Below are 24,140 nucleotides of genomic sequence, written 5' to 3'. Positions count from 1 at the left end.
AAAAAAATGAAAAAAAAATTACATTTTTTTATGTTTTCGAATTATACTTTTTCAAATTCGAACTTTTTTATATTTCTTTTTTATTTTTTTTCGAATTTTTTTTCGAATTTTTTTTAATTTCTTTTTGACAAACGAAAATTATGTTTGAAACTATTTTTAAAAAAAAAATTAATATTTTTTAAGAATTTATATATTTATTAGAATAATAAATTTCACTTTCCAAAAACCCTACTCCACCCCTCAACTCTAAACCCTAAGTCTATATTAGTTAACCCTAAGGGTATAATTGTACTTTACCCTTCATTAAAAGTGAAGGTAAAAGTGATTAGTGTAAACATGAAAAATAGTACTATGAATGTGGTGGTATTTGTGGCAATTTCCCATTGTTTTAGATGTATTTTTGTTGTTTCATTTCTTTTTAAATTTCTTTGTCGTAAACCAATGTGTTTAAAACTATCTTTTTGATAGACCACGTTTTCTAAAGCTAATAATTATTTCTATTATTTTGTTGAGGTAAAATGTTGTTCCTAGTGTTGAGGTTAATAAATAACTAGAGATTGACTCCTATATCGCACGAGTATTGGTTCTTATATATTTTATACATTGATATTTTTTCATAATTTATGTTATATATTTTAAATAAGTCTTAATATAACTAATTGTATTCAAAAACCCTGGACCGAATATGGTAATATGATTATTTTTTGTACAAATATCTGAACCCGTTTCAAATATATTTGTTATTTAGATATTTTTAGATTCTTATACATCAGAACCGAACTCATCCAGACCCAGAAAGACTCAACTCAAAATCCACATAAATTTATAATGTTCAAACGGATCCTAATTTCAAAAAAAAAAATTATACCCGAAGAGAACAATTCATACATAAATAGATAGTCAATGTTCATGTCTAACTGATTTTATAAACTAATAAAAAGAACTCTTTCTATATGTTTGGTTAAAGTAAATGAAATAAAAAAAAGTTTTTTATTTAGTAAAATAATTATATAGAGTGACAAAATTGAGTAACAGTAAATGTAATACATTTTTATTATTTTGATTTAAGTTATTATTTTATTCACAAAACATATCTTTGAATTATGTTTTTGGCTATGTAATTTCTATCGATTGAAACTAAAATAAAAAAAAACTTTTAGTAAAACAAACTGAACCGAACGTTTAACCATATGCAAAATCTAGTTATTTTACATTTTTGATTTTATAATTGCGTTGATTAACTAATAAATAAAATTTTGTATTATTATTATTATTATTATTATTATTATGGTAATATAATTAATGATGTGATGTATTATTAAGGTAAATTTTTTTAATGAAATTATTAAATTGAGTGAAATATGCAAATACAATTAATTAAATTATTAAAATAACACTATTTTTTTATATCGTTATCCATATTCCAAACAGTTCTCATTTATACTGGTATACATGTTTCTAAACAGTACTTTTTAATAGTGTAATATTAATAATATAGATAATCATATTGAAAGGAAATCAGAAGAGAGCACTTGAGATTTTTAAAAAAAAATCGATTTTTTTTAATTGGTCTCATCTTGTTTGTTGTTTGTCAAAGGAAACATCCTAAAAATGAGCTTAATCAAAGGATCCCACCAAAATACTCGGACATGTCCCGGACAAAGACTACTTCTTTGTCTGATCCTGAAAGTTTGTAGTTCTAGATTTTATACACATTGATGAATCGGTCATGTTTGAGCCTTCCTCTCCTTCTTCTTTAGGACAAAAACATGTTGCAGAGAGCAGCGAGCAATGCGTATTCATGGTGGTGGGCCAGCCACATTCGCACAAAGCAGTCCAAATGGCTCGAACACAATCTTCAAGGTACGTTCCATTGTTTCTTGATTCACATTTCACCTAATAATAATGTTCTTGATCCTCATGTTCCATTTGCTTTATCCAATAAAAATGGCTAAACAAAAGAACTACCTTGTTGTTTTAGATATGGAAGAGAAAGTAGAGTATACTCTTAAGATCATAGATGAAGATGGAGACACTTTTGCCAAAAGAGCTGAGATGTATTACCGTAAAAGGCCAGAGATTGTCAATTTCGTTGAGGAGGCCTTTCGATCATACCGTGCATTAGCTGAACGCTACGATCATCTATCTAAAGAGCTTCAAAGCGCAAACCGCACAATCGCCACAGCATTCCCTGAACATGTTCAGTTCCCTTCGGATGATGATGAGGATGAAAATGAAGATTACGAAGGCAATCCAAGGAAACCTCATCTTCATCTCATTCCCAAGGGAAGCAACATACCTGAAGTCCCGGACATTCCGAAGAAAGAGTTCAAAGGTCAATCTATGATGTTGTCAAGAAAAGGACCAGCTGGTCCTTCTGCTTTCGCCAAGCGTGAAGCAGCGGTTGTTAGTTCTGGATTGAGTAAGGAAGAGGGCTTGGAGGAGATTGATAACCTTCAGAAAGGGATCTTGGCGTTGCAGACGGAGAAAGAGTTTGTGAGGAGCTCATATGAAGAGTCTTACGAGCGGTATTGGGATTTGGAGAATGAAGTGGCTGAGATGCAGAAGAGGGTTTGTAACTTACAAGACGAGTTTGGTCTTGGTGCTGCGATTGATGATAGTGAAGCTAGGACGTTGATGGCGAGCACGGCTTTGAGTTCTTGTAAAGACACAATAGCTAAGCTTGAGGAGAAACAGAAGCAATCTGTTGAAGAAGCGGAGATTGAGAAGGGAAGAATCACTATTGCCAAAGAGAAGTTTGATGCATTGAGGAACAAATTTGAGAAACCGGAAAGTGAGAATCATGATGAGCTTATTGAGACAGAACAAGAAGAAGCTGATGTAGTTCAAGAACTTGAAGCTGAGAGGGAAGATTCAAATGAGAATCTCACTGTTGTGAAGCTTGTGGAGAAGATTGATGATCTTGTGCATAGGGTTGTTTCATTGGAGACTGATGCTTGTTCTCACACTGCATTGGTGAAGACATTAAGATCAGAGACAGATGGGTTACATGAACATATCCGCGGTCTAGAGGAGGACAAGGCGGCTCTTGTTTCGGATTCCGCTGATATGAAACAGAGGATAACCATTCTTGAAGACGAGCTGAGTAAAGTTAGAAAGCTGTTCCAAAAGGTGGAAGATCAGAACAAGAGTCTACAGAAACAGTTCAAAGAAGCTAACTGGACTGCGGATGATTTATCTGGCAAGTTACAAGATGTCAAGATGGACGAAGATGTCGAAGGAGCCAGAACCTTCCAAGAACAGCCACTTGTTTCAGGATCAGAAGATGATCTAAAGTCAATCTCAAAAGAGACAGAAACGACGAGAAGTAGTGGTGAAAGGAAGAAAGAGAATGAAGACATTGAAGAAGCAGATCAAGAAGAGAAACCTGAGACTAAAGATTCATTTGCCTTGTCAGAAACAGCAAGCACTTGTTTCGGAACAGAAGGAGAAGATTTGGTAACAGAATACGAAGACGAAGATACACCAAACTGGAGACAGATGTTACCAGACGGGATGGAGGATAGAGAGAAGGTTCTGTTAGACGAATACACATCAGTACTAAGAGACTACAGAGAAGTAAAGAGAAAGCTAGGCGACGTCGAGAAGAAGAACCGAGAAGGGTTCTTCGAGCTTGCATTACAGTTGAGAGAACTCAAGGATGCTGTTGCTTACAAAGACGTAGAGATTCAAGCTTTACGTCAAAAGCACGACACGCCAGGGAAAGATTCTCCTTCTCCACATCATGTAGAAGGAAACAGCCAGCTGGAACATGATCAAGGACAACAGCATGAGAGTGTCAGCATCTCACCAACTTCTAACTTTTCTGTTTCCACTACGCCGCATCATCAAGCAGGAGAGGTGAAGAGAACACCAGCAAGGACAAAGTCAAGTGAGGTTAGAGTGAAATTTGCAGACGTTGATGATAGCCCGAGAACAAAGATTCCAACGGTGGAAGACAAAGTGCGTGCAGATATAGACGCGGTCCTGGAAGAGAATCTAGAGTTCTGGTTAAGGTTTAGCACATCGGTACATCAGATACAGAAGTACCAGACAACATTTCAGGATCTGAAATCAGAGCTGTCGAAGCTGAGAATCGAAAGCAAGCAACAGCAGGAATCTTCAAGAAGTGGTAGCAGTAGTAAGCACGCAGCTGCATCAGAGGCAAAACCTATCTATAGACACCTTAGAGAGATTCGAACAGAGCTGCAGCTATGGCTAGAGAACAGCGCGGTTCTTAAAGACGAACTCCAGGGAAGGTATACATCGCTAGCTAATATCCAAGAAGAAGTCGCAAGAGTCACGTCTCATTCTGGAGGTGGTAAAATAAGTGACTCAGAGATAAGTGGTTACCAAGCTGCAAAGTTCCATGGAGAGATACTCAACATGAAACAGGAGAACAAAAGGGTGTCAAGTCAACTACAATCGGGCCTTGATCGTGTGAGAACGTTGAAGACTGACGTTGAGAAGATTCTTGGTAAACTGGAAGAGGATATTGGGATCTCAAGTGCAACGGAAGCAAGAACAACTCCGAGCAAGAGCTCGTCGAGTGGAAGGACGAGGATTCCGTTACGGTCGTTCTTGTTCGGTGTAAAGTTAAAGAAGCATACAAAACAGAAGCAAGCTTCAGCATCTCTCTTCTCTTGTGTCAGTCCATCTCCAGCTCTGCAAAGACAGTCTAGTTACGTTAGGCAACCTGGAAACCTCCCTGAATAATCATCCGTCTGTTATTTTACCTTTTCAGTTCCTTTTTTTCTAGCTTTTATGTCAAATCAAATCAAACTGTATCTTCATTCTTTCACTGTTTTCAAGAATTTGAAAATCTACTTTGGAGTTTTCGAAGTATATTTAGATTCGTACTAATTAGTAGTAGCAAGTACTACTGTACATCATCACATTCTTTCTTGTCTTATTCCTAAGGAAAGAAAAAAACATTAATAAAAGCACTAAAACAATGCAGCAAATAAAAACTACAACTACTGCTGCTCGGTCCCTGTTACGGTTGCACCATCAGGACTTTTTCCTTTACTTGCTTCATCCTTGGGTTTTGGTTCAGGCTCAGCCACAACAGAAAGTGGAACAGTTGAACTACTCACTTTTTCAGGTGGTTTAGCCAGAGAACTTTTATCGGTGCAAGTCTGAGGTACTTGGTCTTTTTTAGGCATAAGACTAGGAGGAGTGTCCACGTGTGTAGCCACCGGCTTTCCTGCGCTAATCACTGAGTTTGTTGAGATGGTTTTATTTGGCTGAAGTGTTGTTGTAACCAAGGGGCTTGTTCTGCTTCCCTGAGTTTGCTCTTTCTGTACACCAACCGGCTTGCTAGATGAGGTAACTGCCACTCCCACACTTGGATTTTGTGGCATTACAGTAGTTGCATTAACTCTCTGTGTGGGAGCCAACCTTGAAGACGCAAATCTAGAAGGAACTGAAATATTCTGGATTGTAGGACCTTTGGAGAAAGGAGCCATAGGGGAAGGCTTATTAAAAGGTCCATTAGCTGCATTCCTTGCACTCAAAGGTCCAACCACTTGAGTTTTAGTAGTAGCAGCAGAAACACTCTTTAATGGCTCACCCTTTGGTGCTGATGGCATGCTTTCTGGACGAGGTGAAGATGCTGCAGAAGCGGTTTTCATAAGCTCAGCCTTTGTTGATGATGTGATACCTGATGGACGAGGCAAAGAGACTGCATGACCGGTTTTTACAAGATCTGCCTTTGGCGCTGATATAATACCTGATGGCCGTGGCAAAGCGGCTGCCAAAGCGGTTTTAACAGGCTCAGCCTTTGATGATGATATAGTACCTAACGGACGAGGGAAAGAAGCTGTCGATGCGGATTTTACAGGCTCGGCATTCAGTGTTGGTGATATACCTGATGGACGAGGCAAAGAAGCTGCCGAAGCGGTTTTTACAGGCTCAACATTCATTACTGATGATGATATACCGGAAGGACGAGGCAAAGAGGCTTGGGAGGATTTAACCTTTGACACTAACGCAGGAGCAGCACTCTTTCCTGGTTCAACCTTTGGCACTGATGCAGCAGTTCCCAGGCCAGACATACAGGCTGCAGTAGCTACTGAATTTGCTGTTACCATTAGTTCTGCTCTCAAAGTGGAAGTTGGTTTCCTTGCGGTGACTCGAGATTTTGCAGTTTGAACGGCTGTTGCTGCCCGGGGAATTGCTTGAACTACTGGCTTAGCCTGTTGTTGACCTTGCAATGAACTACCATTGCCTTGTGCTCCTGTGGTGCTACCGGAAGTAAGCACTGGAGGTATACCTAAAGAAACACACAGTCGAATCTAACTGTCAGAAGCTTTGGGACTCGAACAATTTTAATAAACTAACTTATAAATAGTATAATACGCTAGAAAAGATCTTTCTGTTACTCATACCTACTGCAACCTTTTTTGAGGGAACTCGATTCCCCACAGCCAAAGATAATGCACGATTGGCAGCTTCTGTTCGCTGTTGGTAAGATTGAGTAGAAGAGTTTGATAAATCACCCCTTCTCCTTATAGATCCCCACCGCTGCAAATGAAAATATCAGTTTGTTACCACCAGCCCATGGAAAGAAATATGCTAAATAAAAAGCATTACATATTTACATATGCCAATCCAAAGTTGTCCACATAGATCGTTCTTCACACTACTTACAGGGTATACATGGAACCATCATATATAATTTGACAAGAAAATATTCACAAAAATGGTGAACAGATAAAATATCGCCCTCAACGGCGGCCTCTATGCTTGTCAATAGATTTTAATCATATCATTTAGAGGTGCATGAGCAGGTGAACAAAACATGGAAACTAACTGCAAGATGATGAACGAGGGACGGCAATATGGTTAACAGAGCAAACCATCATACTCATACTCCTGTTACTACTAAATGGCTCTCAGCGTGATGGAAAGATATTACTATGCATATGCCACGGACAAATAGACAGGAAATAATGCATAAACAACACAAAAACGCTCATGCCTGCTGATACGAGAGGATGCACAACGTAAATGAAGATTATTCAATGATATGAAACAATGTCAGCCAAATGAAATTATGACCTGAGAAAGTTGTGCGACAGTTATCTCTCCCTCATATTCTTCCTTAGAAATAAGGGCCCAGCTGCCTTCACCATGTCGTTTCACAGCAGCGATCAGCTCCAAATCTTCCTCGGCTGACCATTTTTTTCTTTTTTTGCGAGGACCACCCATGTTACTGGCTAAACCATTTCCACTATGTCCCTCAGCTGCTTTCTGAAGAGAGATCGGAAAGGTGATATTCATCCCTCTTGACGACCAATACGAGTCTGACGGTTCTTGAGGCCTCCTTTGCAGGCCATAAGGTATGTTAATGGTCAAGGGAGCCTCACAAATTGAGTCTTCAGGGATGTCGGACTCACTTGGCACATAGGAAGCAGCAATCACCTAAACAAGGAGACAAAAAACATGAAATGTAGTATTTGGATCATTTAGGAACTAAAAATAAGCAGACAATAATATCCAAGAACAGTAACCACAACTTAATTATTAGGAAGACACAGCAAGGTAATATTTAGACCACTGAGTAAGATCTTTAGTTACACATACTCCACCAATTATTTTGGAAACTCAAATATCACAGAGAAACAGCACTTATGATGAAAAAGTATAGAGAAGAAGCTCCATTGAAAGAAGAAGAAAATCAGAAAATCTATCCATCTCCTACTTACTTTAACATGCGCAACAGCTTCCGTTACGGCATCAACGCTGACTGCAGGGGAAGCTTCCAATTCAAACTCCATGTCACTATCATCATCCTGCACAAGCAAGACGTCATCTAATGCTTAGCCACTCATCAGATGCTAACAAGCAAGAATCCCAAAGTACCAACAAATTCAAGAGAGTCCACTAACATAAACATTAGCAATGCAACAAAAATGTGAGAACTTTGACACTCAATTAAGCATTACTGAAACAGACCTGAAGGAGAGCGTTATCGTCCATGGGAAGAAGAGAATCTCGATAAGCAAGATGGCGCCATAGGAGCTGGTACTCTCTAGCACAGGTGATTCCAGTACTAGTCTTCTTCACCAGCTCATTCCAGTCCATCTTCGGCTCAGCGTAGTAAGCCATCTCCTGAAGCAGCTTCAGTATCGTCGTGGTGTCATATCTACAACAAACAAAACACATATAAAGAGTCAACAACTAGAGAAAGAAGAGAAGCGAATAATAGTTAAAAAAAAGAAGAAAAAGGAAAGACCTTTGGAGAAGAGTGGCCATGTCTCCTTCACTGATGAACTCTTTCCTCTTCTTATTACTATCTACCATTTTTGAGGGAAACAGCAATCACATGTCACGATGAGCTCACAATCCAAATCTATCGATTGCAGTGACGGAACCCTAAATTAGGATTTGGGATTTGAGAGACGGCCGTGGAGGAATGTCCTAGGGGTTTGGGAGCTGGTTCAACGAAACGGCCCAGAAAGCGATTCGATGATCGGAGTGAAGACGATGCTCGAGACTGGTGGCGCGTGGAAACGCACGCGTACGCCTTTGGGTTTAATGTTGTGAAGGGAGAAAATAAAAAAGTTTTAAGAGTAGAGAGGAAGAACGGTTGCAACTTGCAAGTCAGGCTCTCGCTACTATATATTAAAATAAAACAAAAATTATGAAAAAAAATTGTTAAAAAATGATTTTTGTTCCAGTAAGACCGACCACCTCTAGGGGTGTTTTATTGTAGAATCCGAATTATCGGCATTAATATGGTCTGGTCTAATATAGGTTATAGATATATATCTCTATAATCAAATATTGTCTCCCAGAAAGCTTTCAGTCCACGATTCCTAACACTTGGTGCCCACGTTTATACGCTGGAAGCAAATGTTTCATTCTGTTCCTTTTCGTCATGTTTAACGATATGGTAATTGTTGTGCTGATGCTGATTTATTTGCTAACAAGTCAATTTATCGCAATATTCACAAACAGATTGGAGTTTGTTCCATTCATGTACAGTTAGTTGTACACTAATGTTTTATCATTTGATAGTAATCAATACACTTATTTGAACAAATACTGTTTTTCTATTAATGAAAAACATCTTAGAACAAACAAAAAACACATCTATATTTCAGAAATTTTTTATTTTAAATGAAAAATAGAGACAAATCGAAGATTCTCCAAAGTTGTAACTAGTAATTAGTAAAATGAATAGATGGGTAATTATTAATGGAATGAAATTAATATTCCGTTTATTCTAATTTTTTATTCAGAAATAGTTTTTCAGAGAGATATTTTGTTCTGGAATGCTATAGAATAAAATAAAATACTCATTCTATTTTTTTCAATTTAACTTGTAAACATTATGAGTATATAATGAAATTAAGTATTCATGAAAATTTTATTCCATAAATATGCATGCTGGTTTCTTTTTTTTTTGTGCAAATATTAAAATTCATACCATTTTTGAGTTTTTTACATTGTTGCAAAGGCAACTTATTACATAGAGCATAAATAAAAGAGAGAAGAGGGGATCAAGAACGAGTTACAAGCTAACTAAAAAGATCAACAAACCAAAAATAAAGTTCTAGCAGCGGGTGAGCTTGAGAGGGATCCAGGGGAAGAGATAGTAGCCTGTCACGCAGAGATCAGTCCACCAACTTGAAGAAAGCCAAAGGAGAACGCGAGAGATTACGGAAGATACGAGCATTTCGTTCACGCCATATGTTATATACAATCACCTGTAAGAGTAACCTGAAGAGAACCTTCACCTGAGAAGAATGAGAACCCTGGAACTGAGCACATAACAACACCATTGCTTGGAAATTAGCAGGAGGCGATGAAATAAATCTGCCACAAAACTTTCTCCATATCTCCACCGCAGACAAACACTAAAAAATAGATGATGATGAGACTCCCTACCAGCAAACACAAAGTATACAAGAATCTGGAACCGTTAGACCCCAAGACAATAAACGATCCCTTGTTGGCACTCTGGCCAACATGGACAGCCAAGTAATAAATGAGCAACGAGGGATTTCCTCCTTGAACCAGACCACATCACATCATGGAACCGGAGGGGAAGTTACACGGAGCCTGTCTCACGTTACCCTAGTCGAAAACTCTGAGACAATTATGAGATAACCATGCAACCCATAAAAAGCCAGAGTTTGAGAAGAAATTCCAAAATTTCTCAAGTCTGAAAACCAAATCAAACTCTTCCAGCCTCCTTAGACCAAGGCCGCCCTCCTTCTTTGACCTACAAATATCTGCCCAGGAAACTCGAGCTCCGGCTGACGGCCTAGTGGAATTATTCCTCAGAAACTCTGCACACAATGCATCGACTTTTGCATAGAAACTCTTTGGAAGAGCAAAGACCGAACTCCAAAAGTTCACCATACCATAGATAACTAAATAAATTAGCTTGATTATACCGGCAAACGGCAAACAAAAGGCACTTTACAGTACACGAGTGGAGTTTGGAAGTGATCCTCTCCAAGAATGGTCGTAGTGTGGCCATGTTGATCTTTCTCGGGTCTAGTGGGAGTCCCAAATACCAGCGTGAGAAATGAACCTCTTTGGAAACCTGATAAATCCGCCATTACCGTGAAATTTGGGAGCTCAAACTCTGGCATTTCCGGGCCATGCGGGTTAGTCTGGTATGTCTTGATCTCTCGAAATACAAGAAAGAATCCACACATCAAATGAATAAGATCAAAACAGTTCATATAAATAGTAGAAAAGTCTAAATCTCTTTTTTTCATCTATCTGCTATCAGCCGTCTAACTCATATTTTCCAGTATCCTATAAATTGAACTTTTAAAAGATTTTACTTATTTGTATCCTTTCTTCAACGAGAACAACAATATAAAACCATCAGCCATTTGCACTTGCACGAAGCTTTTTTTTTTTTTTTTTGATAAAACATACTTGCATTCATAATAGAGAATTACACTCCATTAGAGGAGGATGAGTTTAGCAATGAGAGGGCTGATTTTGCCACCGAATCAGCCATCACATTACTCAAACGAGGTACAAACGAAAAGGAGATAAAATCAAACAACAAGCTAAAGTGATAGATGTCAAATAAAATACCAAACAAAGCTGGAACCGAGCCTCTTTCCTTCAGGAGCTTCACTAAGGATTGGGAGTCGGACAGTATCATAAGGGATTTAATATTCAACGAAGCGGCATACATAACCGCCGAACGGATGGCGAGGGCTTCAGCCATAATCGCCGATGAAACAAGACTACGCGAGTCACTGATGGGAGGTAAGCAACCGTGTGGTCCCTCCCCGGAGAAGACTCCTCCTGTGCCGCAGTTCCTTGTGCCTGCATCCCAAGCTCCATCAACATTTGCACTTGCACGATGCTTTTTATGCAAATTATGTGAGGACTGTTTTGTAAACCTTGAAGAAATGCAAAAGATTGATGGTGTGTGACCTCTGCCTAAAAATTCTTTTTCAATATACCAACGTCTGTACAATATTGTTGATCGCTCTTCCTCCCTCTCTCCCTCAATATATATATTCTTTTTTCATTCCCCTATTGCAGCCGAAAAAATACAAAATTTACAAGAAAAATCACTTCCTCCCTCAGCTAAGGATAACAATTTTGATTGTCCGGTCAGAATGATTTTAATCTCGAAAATCCTCATACGGTGAAGTTCCGCTTGAATAGCCACTTTCAAATGCAGTGGCCTCTCTCGGAGATGATGGAAGTGATTCTCTTTGCTGGGAACTCGAACCTAAGCAGAAAAACACACAAAGTTATAATGTTGGGATGTCCAACGAATAAGGAGAGTTTTAGTTACGACCAATGTGACTGTTGCTCTCACCTCTTTGAGGTCTTGGGCGGAATTTCTTAGTGTGGCGTTTGATGAGCCTCTTAGTCTTAGATTTTGTTATAGTTAGTTGCCGAGCAAAAGGAGACAATTCTACATCACTGTCGCTCCACTCCCCGTGGAAGTCATTCTCTGCTTCACCTCTCATAGTTCTCATGACAAATGCTTTGGCCTTGCGCCTTTGCGTATTGAAGAGTCCTTTAATAGAAGTAACAAACCCATCACCTGCTCCATCGCTTTGACGCTTAAACCATGGTACTTGATTATCAGATTTCCCCGTGTGATCATTGTCACTTAGAATAAGTTCATTGTCAGCAGATTCACGGTTGTTCTGAGATTTGTCTTTGAATTTCTTCCCCTGAAAAAATTCGATATGTTAGCTTTATCTTGTGCTCATAGTCTAGAAGTGGATTCATAAATGGACTATTCCTGACCTGCATTCCTGTAACAGACTTCAATACCCCCCAAATGATGTGTTTCTTAACACGAGAAAAGAGTCTTCTCCAGGTACCAGTGAACTCCTCACGGTGAAATGTATCCATCAACAACTTGAGATCATTTACAACAAATCTTGAGCCCTCATAGGTCACTAGAAGCTCCACCTGAAGATGAAAAGATGTAAAACCGATTCAAGCAACACAATTTCTGACCTTAGCTTACGAAGTAGCAGTCGTAAAGATTAGCCCAACACACCTGACTTATTCTAATGTCGTGAAACTCCATCATCCTTCTAGGCCTAGATTTCTTCTCCTCATGTGATTTTCCAGCCTTCTTTTCTTCATGAGAAGAGCGGCCAGGCTTGATGGTTTTTGTTTCTTTGGGCTTCTGTTTAGAGGAATCCTCCTGTTGTTCCACGGAAGAAGCATGCAGAACGAGTTCATTACCTATGGATTCTGCCATATTTTCTCCCCCAGTCCTATCGAAAGAAGATGTTCTCAACTCCTGAGCTGAACCACCAGTACTACACCTTAGGCTTGGCGTATTTGATTTCTGCAAACAATATGCAAGAAAATCAGTAAAAAGAAATACATTCAGAACTTTCACTCAGGTGAAAAAGCCTACTTGAACAGAGTCAGCATTGCTTTGTGACAGCGTTGTCGCAGAAGCAGAGAGTGATTCAGAACTCCTGCGAGATGCTTCAACAGCGGAGTGACTAGTTGTAGAAGAATCACCTGCTAGCCCTTTCTTTACACGTTTTGAGCCAGCTGTCGTGGAAATTTTCCAAACTTCCTGCAGGAAAGAAAGTTAACCAACAAACATTCAATACAAACTTTAATAATTATCAGCATTTCCATAGAGAAGTTGAATTGTGATGCGTTTGTAACCTGTCGCATTTGTGAATCCTGCTCTTCCTCTGGGAAGAAATACTCCCACATCATTCTGTACATTGTTTCTGTCAAATGGATCCTTAGGGGGTAAATCTCCACCTACAAGATTTGTGGGTATTATCCAACAAATTTTAAATAGCACACAATAAGCAGACATAGTTCAACTAAAAAATATAATACAGCGTCATAACATAAAATCTCCTAGCGAATCATTGAAAGAGAAAAAGATAATTACATGGAAACGCTCAAGAGGATAGTGTCCATCTTTTGGTGCTCCTTGCTTTGCATCAACACGAAGCATGAATTTCCTGCAAATTAAAATTAAAGGTCACTTCTAATGAATTTCACTTGTCAGAACTCTAATACAAAGTTCGAGTGCCTTTAGTCTCTTCGAGCATATGTGGGAAGAGACAGGAACCACATTTCCAAAGTCAGATGTCAGAACCAGCGTCAAATTAACAAGTACTCAAGTTTAAGTTTAAGCTGCGTAGTTTGATAGCCCTACTATTCCATTGATCTATTTTACGCTATCAAAACCTTTCCCAGTGCAACTAAGAACCCATCATCCAGAATTCAAATGCTTAGCAAAGCATGTGATATGATAAGCACCAAAAAAGAAACGTACCTTCCCCACTCGGTTGGAGGATTCCATGCTGATAAAAGCATATCCGACTTTGCATGAGGCAGACAGTTCCTCAAAACAAAGGACTTGGTCGTGAATCGAGCAACGCCAATGTCCTTGTAGTCTCGATCAAAGTCATAAATCTGCATATACACATTCATTTAAATAGACTAGGTTAAGTCAGAAATGAACTAAGTTGATTGAGGAAAGATTCTAACCAAATTTCTCGCTGACTCTCATCATTCCACATTCTAAAATAGTGATGGTGAATAACGAAACATGATATCCATGAACTTACCAGGTCATTTATCTCCGCTTCAGCAAAGGATTTACCGTCTACAAGCATGCTCCAAACAACCTTATTGATCTGCAAGGAAATGCACATAGCGTATGATGGACTTTTGTTCTTTTCTTTCTCCATCAGTCGCAGCTGTGCAGCCTTCTGCAGTGCCATTCTTAAAGATACAGAAGCAGCCTTTCTAGATTTCTGTGCATATAAGAGCTCTTTCTTTAATCCTTGCACCTAAAACAAACAAAATGCAACATCAAGTGTATATTGTCACAATGAAATAAATTTCACATAATTATTTTCAAGAATATCAAAAGAAAACAAAAAGGATGACGCTTAGGACGAACTAAATCTCTTTACTGAATAGTTGCACACTGTCAAAAACAGAGTTTAATGGCTAAAACGGAGGTTTCTTCACACTATCATCGTTCTATATTAATATAGCTTCTAAATATACTTCTTTCTGTGGAGTCTTACCAGTATGGATCTTCTGGTACTTATCATCCACAATTCACCTTCCCTTTCCATATGTGTGTCATCAATATTGTCAGAACAATAAGACAATTTTCTAATATCATCAAGAAGCAACTTTCGCGCTCGCTCTTTCTCTTCAAGGTTGATTTTAGCAAGTTCTACCTCTTCAACTCCATATGGAACTACCTCATCAGCCTCCTCTTCAACATCTTCATCTTCAGTAGGACACTGGAGACTACTTTTCCGAGGCCTGAATTATCAAAGAATACCCTCCTTAATGCTAGAGAACTTCAAAAACTAAACACGGCTAAAATGTACATGAAGATTTTCCCTAGTCATTGGTGGATTGAAGTGATATTGATTCTAAAAAGCACTTACGGAACATACGTTTATTTCAAGCTAGTTACGGCAATAAACAAGAGAAAGTGGACGATATTGACATGAAATCTATGGGTTTCCCCTTTAATTTTATTCAGGTTTCAGAACTCACTTTGGAAGCCTTGCAAAGAGAAGGTTAGTCAGAACATCCAGCATAACCTGGAATTGCCGAGACGTCATCGTAGCGGTTATATCGTGTGAATTGAAAGTGAGCTCTTTTAGTGGTTTCACCTGCAAAGGCAGAAGAATTAGGTTCTGAAAAGATTCTGAAACGGAAGTTCAAACACTATAGGGAAATTTTAACCTCCCAAAAAAATACTATTAGAAATGGCGTTACCTTTAAATCAGGATTTCCACCTTTGTGTCTTGTATACCTTAAGAACATGTCACAAGGCATGAAGACCCTTTCAAGTAAAGCACCAGTACGTTTCACTTTTGGCGAGTTTCTGCGAATTTTTGGGAGCCACTGCAACCCAGCACCTGGGTCAACGTCAGTTGGAGCAACATGGGCCTGCACATGCTCTAACATTACAGAAAATTCCATCCGAGTCCAAGTCATTTCAGGACTACATTCTGGAACCTGGGCACTTCCAGTGCCAAGAGCCTGCTCAATTACTTCCACACCAACACGCATAATGGAATTAAAAGATCGTGCTAGAACACGACCACTAACAGCAGCAAGCAGAAAGCGACCCTGTTATTCATCAAAGTGAGGTTTATCAGCCGGTAAGAAAACTCTTTTTTAATAACCATGAATATCATGTCAGTTTTGTTGGTTAACTATATGCATCACACAGCTTGTTAGCTCTAATATATGCTACGAGAGAAGTTTAAATGCCAGCTAGATTAACCTAATAAGTAAATACTAATACTGTTCCAACGCTCTAAAGTAGGTAATGGTGTTAATTGTGCATTCTTATACGACGATAATTACTTACATTAGCATCTTCTGAGTGAAGATTAAACTGTGGCTCAATGACATTCACCATGAAGTGACGAGTCCCATCTTCCTCAGATTCACTGGTCTCAGGATTACCTAGATCGAGGTCAAATGTGAATAAGTAAATAACATCGTTATTGAACCAGCAAGTTCTCCGAGAAATTTCAGTTCTTTGAGAAATGAGTAAGAAAAAAAAAACAGAAACCAACGTTGTTAATTATTAAATCATGACATACCAGCTCTGTCGTATGATTTCTCAATTTTCACTGAATGCGACGGTGATGAAAGAGGTTCTTCCATCTCCATAGGCTGAGAAGGGAGGTTCCTACCTGGGCTTGGAGAAGATTTCAACGTTTCCCCTTGATGTGTTTCCAGACAAGATTCCTCTTGACTCTCTTCAAGAATCTTTCTCTGTGTATACTGACGAGACGGAGAAGGTTTCGGTGGCTCAAATGCTTTCGATATTCCACCAACAAAAGACCAAACAGCATCTCTATTTGCAATTGTCCACAGGAGTTTGAGGCCATAAACAAAGACCCGTTGACAATTGTCAGCAATGACAACATTGTATCCATCATCATCACTAGGGTCTGATCGTATATGTTCATCACTCTCGCTTCCATTCTCAAACTCAGACCTCACATACGTCATCTCCAGATTTCTTCTTCCAGCCTCTTGCCATGCCAATAGTCTTTCAGGATCAGCTTTTGGGGCCTGCCTTCTGATTGTAAAATAATCAGAAGACAATAGAAACCCTTCATCGCGATGCTTCTCATTCCTCTTATGGTCCTTTCCAGAGGGTACTCTGTCTATCAAAGCATTTTGGGAGCTTTTTCTCAAAACCTGAATGCCTGCTGGAACGTAAGGATGCTCATCTTTGTTAAGAAAAGCCTTAGGCACGTGAAGATCAAGACCTTGATATACAAGGTCAAGCACATCTCGCTTGCATTCAAATGTATATTTTTGCTTCCCGCGACTATAGCACAGTTCGTATTTTAGCTTTGACATGTTAAAACTCAATCCTTTGGCAGGATCGTCAGAGTCCCAAGGCATGTAATTTATCAAGGAAGGAGTGGCATCTACACGGAGCATAAATTCCGTCATCACCTTGTCCAGAGATAAATTTCCTGATCTTGCACTTCTTGCGACACCAAACCTAGGCCATCTGGAGAAAGAACGTAACTTATGAGGAGGATAGTAATTTAAACCCCAGAACTTAAGTATCCATGCCAAATCATGAGCTCCGAGATTCATTGTTGGTGTCTCAGGCTGGTCTTGCGAGCTGCAGAGAACTGCAGTGTCTGTTGGATGCTCAGTACCTGAGGAAGACTGGTGAAACTTTTCAGGTCTAAGGGAGAAATTCCACCGAAGCGAGAGTGATGTTGATCTGAACGGATCAAAGACCTTCTCACGAGGCTTTCCTTCAGATGGAAATGCATATAGGTAATGATTCAAAGAATCCCCAGACTCACATTCCCAGTCCATTGTGACTTCAAGATTAAATGCAGGGGCTTCAATAAATGCACCTCCAGAGGTGCCAACTGGAATTTTTAAAGAGTGTCGGCTAATCAAACTCTCCAGACTGCTCAGCTTTATCTTGAAGTCTTTAGCATTGACAAACAAACGACCATCTGACTGCTGAAGTTCAATAGGACCAGTCACTATTTGAAGTTTATCAAGACTCTCATATGGATCCGTTGTAGCAAGAACATCCCATTTTGATTCAGAAAAAGATAAACTGATATTGCCATGAACATAGTTTCTCATATCATCCCACCAAGGTAAGCTTCGTTCTTTTTTAACGGTGGGTAGAATACCTGGACCTCTATGACTCAGATTCGCTCTCCGAAGAGCAACTGTGAAAGCATAGCTAATGTCTGCAAAAGCCGGTTCATATCCAACTCCAAAGGAAACTTGTCCTTGTTCAAAGTGTATGCGCAGATCTGAGTAGGTCTTCATCGGTGGAGTTGTCCCAGTTGCTGACCGGAACATTCGCACTTTTCTCCATCTGCCTACAAATACGTCTTGGGAAATTTGTGGCTGAAAACACGTTGCCTAATTTAAAAGAACAATAACAAGCAGTCATGAGTCATATAATCAGTCAATTGAGGTCATAACCAGAAAGCTGTGGGTTAGAAAAAAAAAACTAAAACAAATAACAATCATAAACAGAGATAACAAATCAAACATATTGCATGGGAAACGAAAAGATAACAAGAAAATAACCATACCTGCTGAGCCAGCACAATACGACCTTCACATTTGCCAGAAGTGCCAGAGAGAAGAGGAAGTGTGTAATCTCTTAGCTGAACTACCAAGCTTCCAGTTTTCAAGTCAACATTGCTTCCATATAACCTTGAAAAGGGTATGTCGTTTTCTTGACATATAGGATCAAGCTTCTTCAAGACTTCCATCAAACCAGCATCACCACCATGAACTGCCGTCACGCTTAAATCAAAATCTGTGGCACAAACAGAGAGAAGAGAGGTTCTAGCAGTACTTGGCTTAAAACCTGCCTGGAATCCTTCCGTACAGGCACCTGAACCCTCTGAGGATGCTAAACCCTGGCATGCCTGATAATACGATTGAAAAGACCGTTTATGAATCTCATCCTTCACTTTGTTAATAGCTGAAGGATCCTGGACATCAATTTCAACCCCATCAAAAAGCATCTTTCTTTCATCTGTAGGATCACTTGTTTCAGCACCTTTAGGAGACTGGGTAGCTTTTTGGATAAAATCTTCAAGAAATTTCAATCTGACAGCCAACTCGCAGGCTTCCTTCTTCACCAGATGATAGTGTTCATCAAGCCAACCTTGAATTGGTTCTTCCTCAATATATGCGGTTAGCCTGCGTATGCCAAATCTTATGCGGCCAAATTTTGGGCTAGATTTCTTGTTCTTAGGCTTCGAGCTTTCTCTCTTTCCTGGAAACAGGTTTTTACTTTTCGCTACAGTTATAAGTCTCAAGGCTCGCAACATGTCCTCAATCGAATCATCTATGGCACGCAACTGTAATTTGTATGGCATACAAATGTGCACATCAAGACCTTGTACTACCCAGTCCCAAGGACCACTTGTCATTACAGGGACTGCATCAGACACACTAGACGAGGCAGCAGGGATTCTTGATATTTGCATTCTTGTAGTTTTCAACACTCGAGATCCATTAAAAGCAAGCATAAGCCCCTCAAGAAGGACTCCTATACACGCATTCTCAGAAAAAATTGATTGCGCCTCCAATTTAACCTCTACCCCATCTCCTACCTCAGCTGATATCGTCAAAGTTTCCACATCAATAGCAAACATAGATTCCTTTTTCTTCTGCTTGTCAGCAGAATTGGATAGATTTCTTTCTTCACCCGAGCCACCATCTTTCACACTAGATCTGCCCACCCTTTCCTGTTCCTTAAGCTTTTGCGCATAAACCAGGGATTTCAACCGTAAAAACAGTTCATAGAAAGATAGATGAACATCAGGTTCCCAACCCAGTGAAATATCAGTAGCACTGAAGAGAGAACACACATCTATGTCATTAAGACCACCAGATCGACGTACAAGCTTTGCGTTGTGCATATCAAACAACTTGACCTTTGAACAAGGTTTATGCTCCTCCAAATACTCCTGATAGATGGATACTGCTCTTCCAAGATCCATTTGCACCGAGAGTTTATCCTTGTTGAGACAAAGGCTAAACTGTGATATTTCAAGAGAAACTGAGTACTTCAGTCTTTTACATTCTTCAGAAGCAGTAGACGCTACGTTCGCTGTGCGTGGTCTACCATCAGCTAATGAACTAAACGTAACTCGGCCACCTTGTGATCCATAATTGACGGTTTTAGGGTCTTCAATAACTGTATTATCCAATCCTGTGTCGTCACAGAAAGTCACACAACAACGTTCAAGATTCAGATTCACTAGCCTAGTTCCTTTCCCAGATCCTTTGGCTGGTTGCACTCCTCCAGTTTGATTCATCTTTTTGCCAGCAACAGATAATGTCTTGAAGAGAGCTTTGAAGGACATAGCATTTGTTATGACAGATTCAACACGCTTGAAAGAAAAGTATATACCCATTCCTGTCACGTCTACTGAGAGTACCAATTTACTTCTGCAACTAACCTCGTCAGATGATGTTCTGTCTCTTCTTCCCCAATCCAAGCTAAGCTTTGCTATATGCATCAACGAACCAGAGTTCGGCTCTATTCCGAAAAGGTTTTCTTTAAAGCATTCCTGGTACTCATCTGCCAAATGCAGATTCAGTTCACCAAGTTCAACATGAATTGCTGTGCCCATACTCGAAATGTTATTTGCAAACACATGCGACGACTGCGAACAAAACTGCATATCAAACACCAAGAACAAAATACTGTTTAGCATATAGTAAAACAAAATTCATGTTGCATAACTAAAGAATTAAATCACGCAAGTGAAAAGGCTTACTGCAATTTCTCATGACTGCATTTAAGTTCACTTATCTATGAAGTCTAAGTTTAACCAAAATTGTGTAATTACGTGACTTACATGATACACCGGTAAATCATCAATACCATAGAGTATAACAGCCATCTCAGGGGCTGAAACTGTGCCTGTCCACATAATGGCTTTCGTATCAGCAGCTTTTGATTTCTCCAGTGTGTGAGTGGGAACATGAAGCACCAGTTTTTTCTTTTTCAAGAAATGAAGACGCAACCACGGCTGTAGCCTAGAAATGAATAGGTTGCATCGTGTACCTCCCAGCTTTATATCAACTTCAGCTCTTACTGGCAGAACCGGCTGAAAAGAGAGAATATGTAACAGTATAAATTTACAAGCTTTCGAAAGTATAACTCAAACTGATGCATACCAACAAAACAGACTTCCCGTTCTGGATGAATACATATGATACAAACTAAAACTACAAACAGAAACCTAAGTCAGTTGTAAGGAAACAAGCAAATAGACCTAGCATTCACAAGTCAAGAGTATTGATTCAAATGCAAAGGGCTTTTAAAAATAGAATAAAATATGTATACTTTTCATAAGATTCCAAACCTGAATTGGGATGTAGATAAAAGAGACCACATCAACTTTCATTATCTCCAAAACAGAGGACTTAGCTTCTCTAAAAAGCTGCAAGAAACACAAGAGCGCAGCATTAGTAGATAAAAAAAAGATACAGAAATCATATATCTGAAAGAGCTAACACAACCATACATGAATCTCACTGAGTTCCATCTGAACATCAAGACGTGTACTCTCCCCTGTGTCCTCAAAAGATTTTGACTTAACACTCGTAAGTTGGATTCCTGTGATGTTATTCTCAGCAACGAGATCATGTTCTCGATTGACACATCTCACATCCAGTTTGGGTAATATGAATAAAACCTGGTCAGTAAGACCACACCGTCAGTGGAGGTTAGATAGTTTCAGACTCAGAAGACAAGTAAAATCTTTTCAATAATGCAGACTCACAGAAACGTAAAATATTTGGCCAAGTTCATTAGGCAAACTAACTAACCTTTTCAGGAAAAGATGGAGAATATTTTGCAAGTGCTGCCACCAGCTTATGCTCTTTATCCGATTTCTTGGCGGATGAAGTAACACTAGTTGACCTTACAACATCATCTGAATGGACAGTAGATGATGAATGTTTGCTCTTAGGAAACGAATCCTCATCAAAAGTCAGAGTTACATCTCCAGATACAATTTCCACATTTCGTGAAACAATTCCTACAGCCCTATTTCAGAAAAAAGAACAAAAAATGAGTAAACCACTGATTGAGTAAGGATTTATCTTCTGAAACATAAGACGACATGAATCTAGACAAGTGCAAGTATCCAAAAAAGTCTACAAAGTAGTCCATTTAAGCAGGTACCTGTCATGTCCAAACTCGGTAGAAAGAGAGAATTCATCACAAAATAATGCAGCAGAGGATCTGTCTGATGTGGCAGAAGACGTTTGGGAAGCAGTACACCTTTCAAAGCCTATGCTAGAAGACTCATCAGACATCATGCGTGATTCACATAAGTGAACCAGAATCGGTATTACATGCAGCTTAACATATAGATTGGGCTTTGTTCCACCATCCTTAGATATATCTAACTTCAGTTCTTTGACTTCAACTATTGCCTTTCGGGTCTGCATTACACATAGTTTATTACAAAATAGTTTCCACATATCTCTACCAAAAGACAATCAAATCTCAGTACTGCATACGAAGAAAGATAGTTAACTCAAACTAATTACCTTGACAACCATATCTGCGACAGAAACTGAAAGAAACCTTGCAACATTAGCAACCACCATCCATTTTCCCCTGCCTGAAGTACGAGGTTTCTGACTTTTGGCTTTGGGTACATTTTTTGTTGAAGTCGATGACCTCATTACAACTTCAAGATCACATATCAAGACTTGCACTTTTGGATCTCTAGAAAGAAAACCAACGCCGAGTTTGACCAAGGACTGTCGTAAACTAAGTTTAATTTCACCAGCAGACACAGACTCAATAGCACCCTAGAAAAACACTCAAACCAGAAGAAAATCATCTTTGAGATAACTTTACAGTCGTCTCAAAACAAAAACATTAGCAACGAACCATTGTCCAAGTAGAAACAATCATGCAAAAAAGTTGATACTAACAAGACGGTCTGCTACAGAATGTAAAAAGCAGAGATGAAATAAAACTACATTGGTCTTCCACAGAGACAATCTTTCATAGCTACATTGATTTGAATCAATCAAGCTGCTACAGAAACAGTTCTGTTTTTCCTTGGCAATAGTGCTTTAACGAAAAGTTTACAGAAACATTCTTTCTTAGCTACATAGAGAACAGATTCAATCCACTAAGCTTCTAAAGGAACATTTTTGCTCTCTCTTGACAATAGTGCTTTGATGAATAGTCCACAAAAACATTCTTTCTAAGCTACATAGCAGAGATTCAACCCACTCTTAACAGATGCAATCCACTACATTGATCTGATTTAACAGTGATTAGATGATTACACAGAGTTTTCAGGTGTCACCTTTTTAAACTTAACCACGACATCCTTGAGGCATTTCCAACCGCCAACACGGAACACAACAGATGCTCCCAGCACTCGGCTAAGAATCCACGCAAAGAACCTTGAACACAGTCTGAGAAGAAAAAAAGCTAACAATCTCACTACTAAAACACTAAACACCAAAGTAACGTATACAGAATCGAGTAAGCACTTGTAATCAGCTATAAAGGCAAACTCTTGAAGGGAGAGTGGCTCACATGAAGATCATCCACAAGAAGATGGAAACAATCAGGAAGCCGAAGAAGAACTTTGCAGGTGAAGCCTCCATCTCTAGAGCTCACTTGCGCCGGATAAACTGCGAATTCCCCACTAGGAGAGACGAGTTTCACCCGCCGCCGGCACTGAAACAGACGATTTCGAAGCGAAACACCATCTTTGAATTCACGAGAGAAAGCAAAAATGAAACCCTAATCGTTCAGAATTGGAGGAGAGTGCGAGATGTTAGAGCTGCTTCGATAGACGAAAGATCCGATCCGAGAGGTTGTCAAGTGTGATCGCTAGAGAGAGAGGAGAGAGAGAGTGGGTCTGATGAAAGACCATGTGTGTGACTGGTGACGGGTTGAGAGATGGTTGTTGGGATCTAGTGCGGTCAGGTGTAGCGTTTAGGACTCTTTTAGTCAATTTTCTTTCTTTTTTTTTTCTTTTTTAATTTTCTTCAGTCAAATTTCTTTCATTTTTTCATTTAATTGGCCTTTCAGCTTTAGTTTAGCAAAGTAAATAATCAAAGAAAACTAAAATAGTAAAAGAATTAGAGAATTTGTTCGAAATACGATAAATTGGAATTTAAAAAAAAAAAATAGACGCAATCAAAAATAGATTAACATTTAAGTTTAGGATTTAGTGATTATGAGGTGAGATTGAGTTTATAAAAACTTCTATAAAATAATTCTCAAAATTTTATATATGATTTATGAGGGTTAATTTTATATTTTTAATAATAAACTTAAGGTATTACTAGAATAGTTACTTTTACAGGTAGATTTAAAAAGCGGTATCATATTTGATGTAAAGTTAGATTTAGGGCAATTGTCAATAATAGCACCTTTTGAAGTTTATGTCACAAAAAAAACACTAGAAGGAGAAAATCACAAAAATGACATACATTAAAGGGTAAAATATCCCTAATACCCTTGGTTTAAAATTAAATAAACAAACAAAAATAAATAAAAATAAATAAAATAAAAATTAAAAAAATTAAAAATGAAAAAAAGAAATTTTTTTTATAGTTTCAGATTATATTTTTCAGATTCG

At 38.8% G+C, this 24,140-nt stretch overlaps 3 protein-coding genes across 3 annotated transcripts; 1 reads left to right on the top strand and 2 right to left on the bottom strand.

The window, feature by feature from the left end:
• Positions 1–223: 223 nt before the first annotated feature.
• LOC103838630 (protein NETWORKED 2A-like) lies at positions 224–4,836 on the top strand. Its single transcript, XM_009115081.3, has 2 exons — positions 224–1,863; positions 1,982–4,836. Exons 1-2 carry the CDS (start codon positions 1,770–1,772, stop codon positions 4,714–4,716), a joined length of 2,829 nt encoding a protein of 942 aa, XP_009113329.2. The 5' UTR covers positions 224–1,769; the 3' UTR covers positions 4,717–4,836.
• Positions 4,773–10,013, bottom strand: LOC103838631 (mucin-2). The gene is made up of 6 exons (XM_009115082.3): positions 8,240–10,013; positions 7,960–8,149; positions 7,710–7,796; positions 7,063–7,425; positions 6,390–6,525; positions 4,773–6,274 (listed from the first exon to the last, which is right to left on the bottom strand). The coding sequence occupies exons 1-6, from the start codon at positions 8,305–8,307 to the stop codon at positions 4,977–4,979; spliced, it is 2,142 nt and encodes a 713-aa protein (XP_009113330.1). The 5' UTR covers positions 8,308–10,013; the 3' UTR covers positions 4,773–4,976.
• A 1,494-nt stretch (positions 10,014–11,507) lies between these two features.
• On the bottom strand, positions 11,508–23,895 carry LOC103838629 (protein SABRE). The gene is made up of 23 exons (XM_009115080.3): positions 23,087–23,895; positions 22,851–22,962; positions 22,075–22,341; positions 21,704–21,966; positions 21,346–21,565; positions 21,042–21,212; positions 20,880–20,957; positions 20,370–20,621; positions 18,081–20,186; positions 16,086–17,904; positions 15,848–15,945; positions 15,247–15,603; positions 15,022–15,140; positions 14,535–14,781; positions 14,067–14,291; positions 13,772–13,911; positions 13,382–13,454; positions 13,144–13,245; positions 12,881–13,048; positions 12,512–12,808; positions 12,253–12,420; positions 11,813–12,176; positions 11,508–11,722 (listed from the first exon to the last, which is right to left on the bottom strand). Exons 1-23 carry the CDS (start codon positions 23,155–23,157, stop codon positions 11,613–11,615), a joined length of 7,827 nt encoding a protein of 2,608 aa, XP_009113328.1. The 5' UTR covers positions 23,158–23,895; the 3' UTR covers positions 11,508–11,612.
• Positions 23,896–24,140: the final 245 nt, after the last annotated feature.

This window comes from Brassica rapa, chromosome A09 (genome assembly GCF_000309985.2).
Source record: "Brassica rapa cultivar Chiifu-401-42 chromosome A09, CAAS_Brap_v3.01, whole genome shotgun sequence".
Classification (NCBI taxonomy): domain Eukaryota; kingdom Viridiplantae; phylum Streptophyta; class Magnoliopsida; order Brassicales; family Brassicaceae; genus Brassica; species Brassica rapa.
The sequence above is the reverse complement of the archived record's forward strand: the minus strand, read 5'-3'. Positions and strand labels throughout refer to the sequence as shown.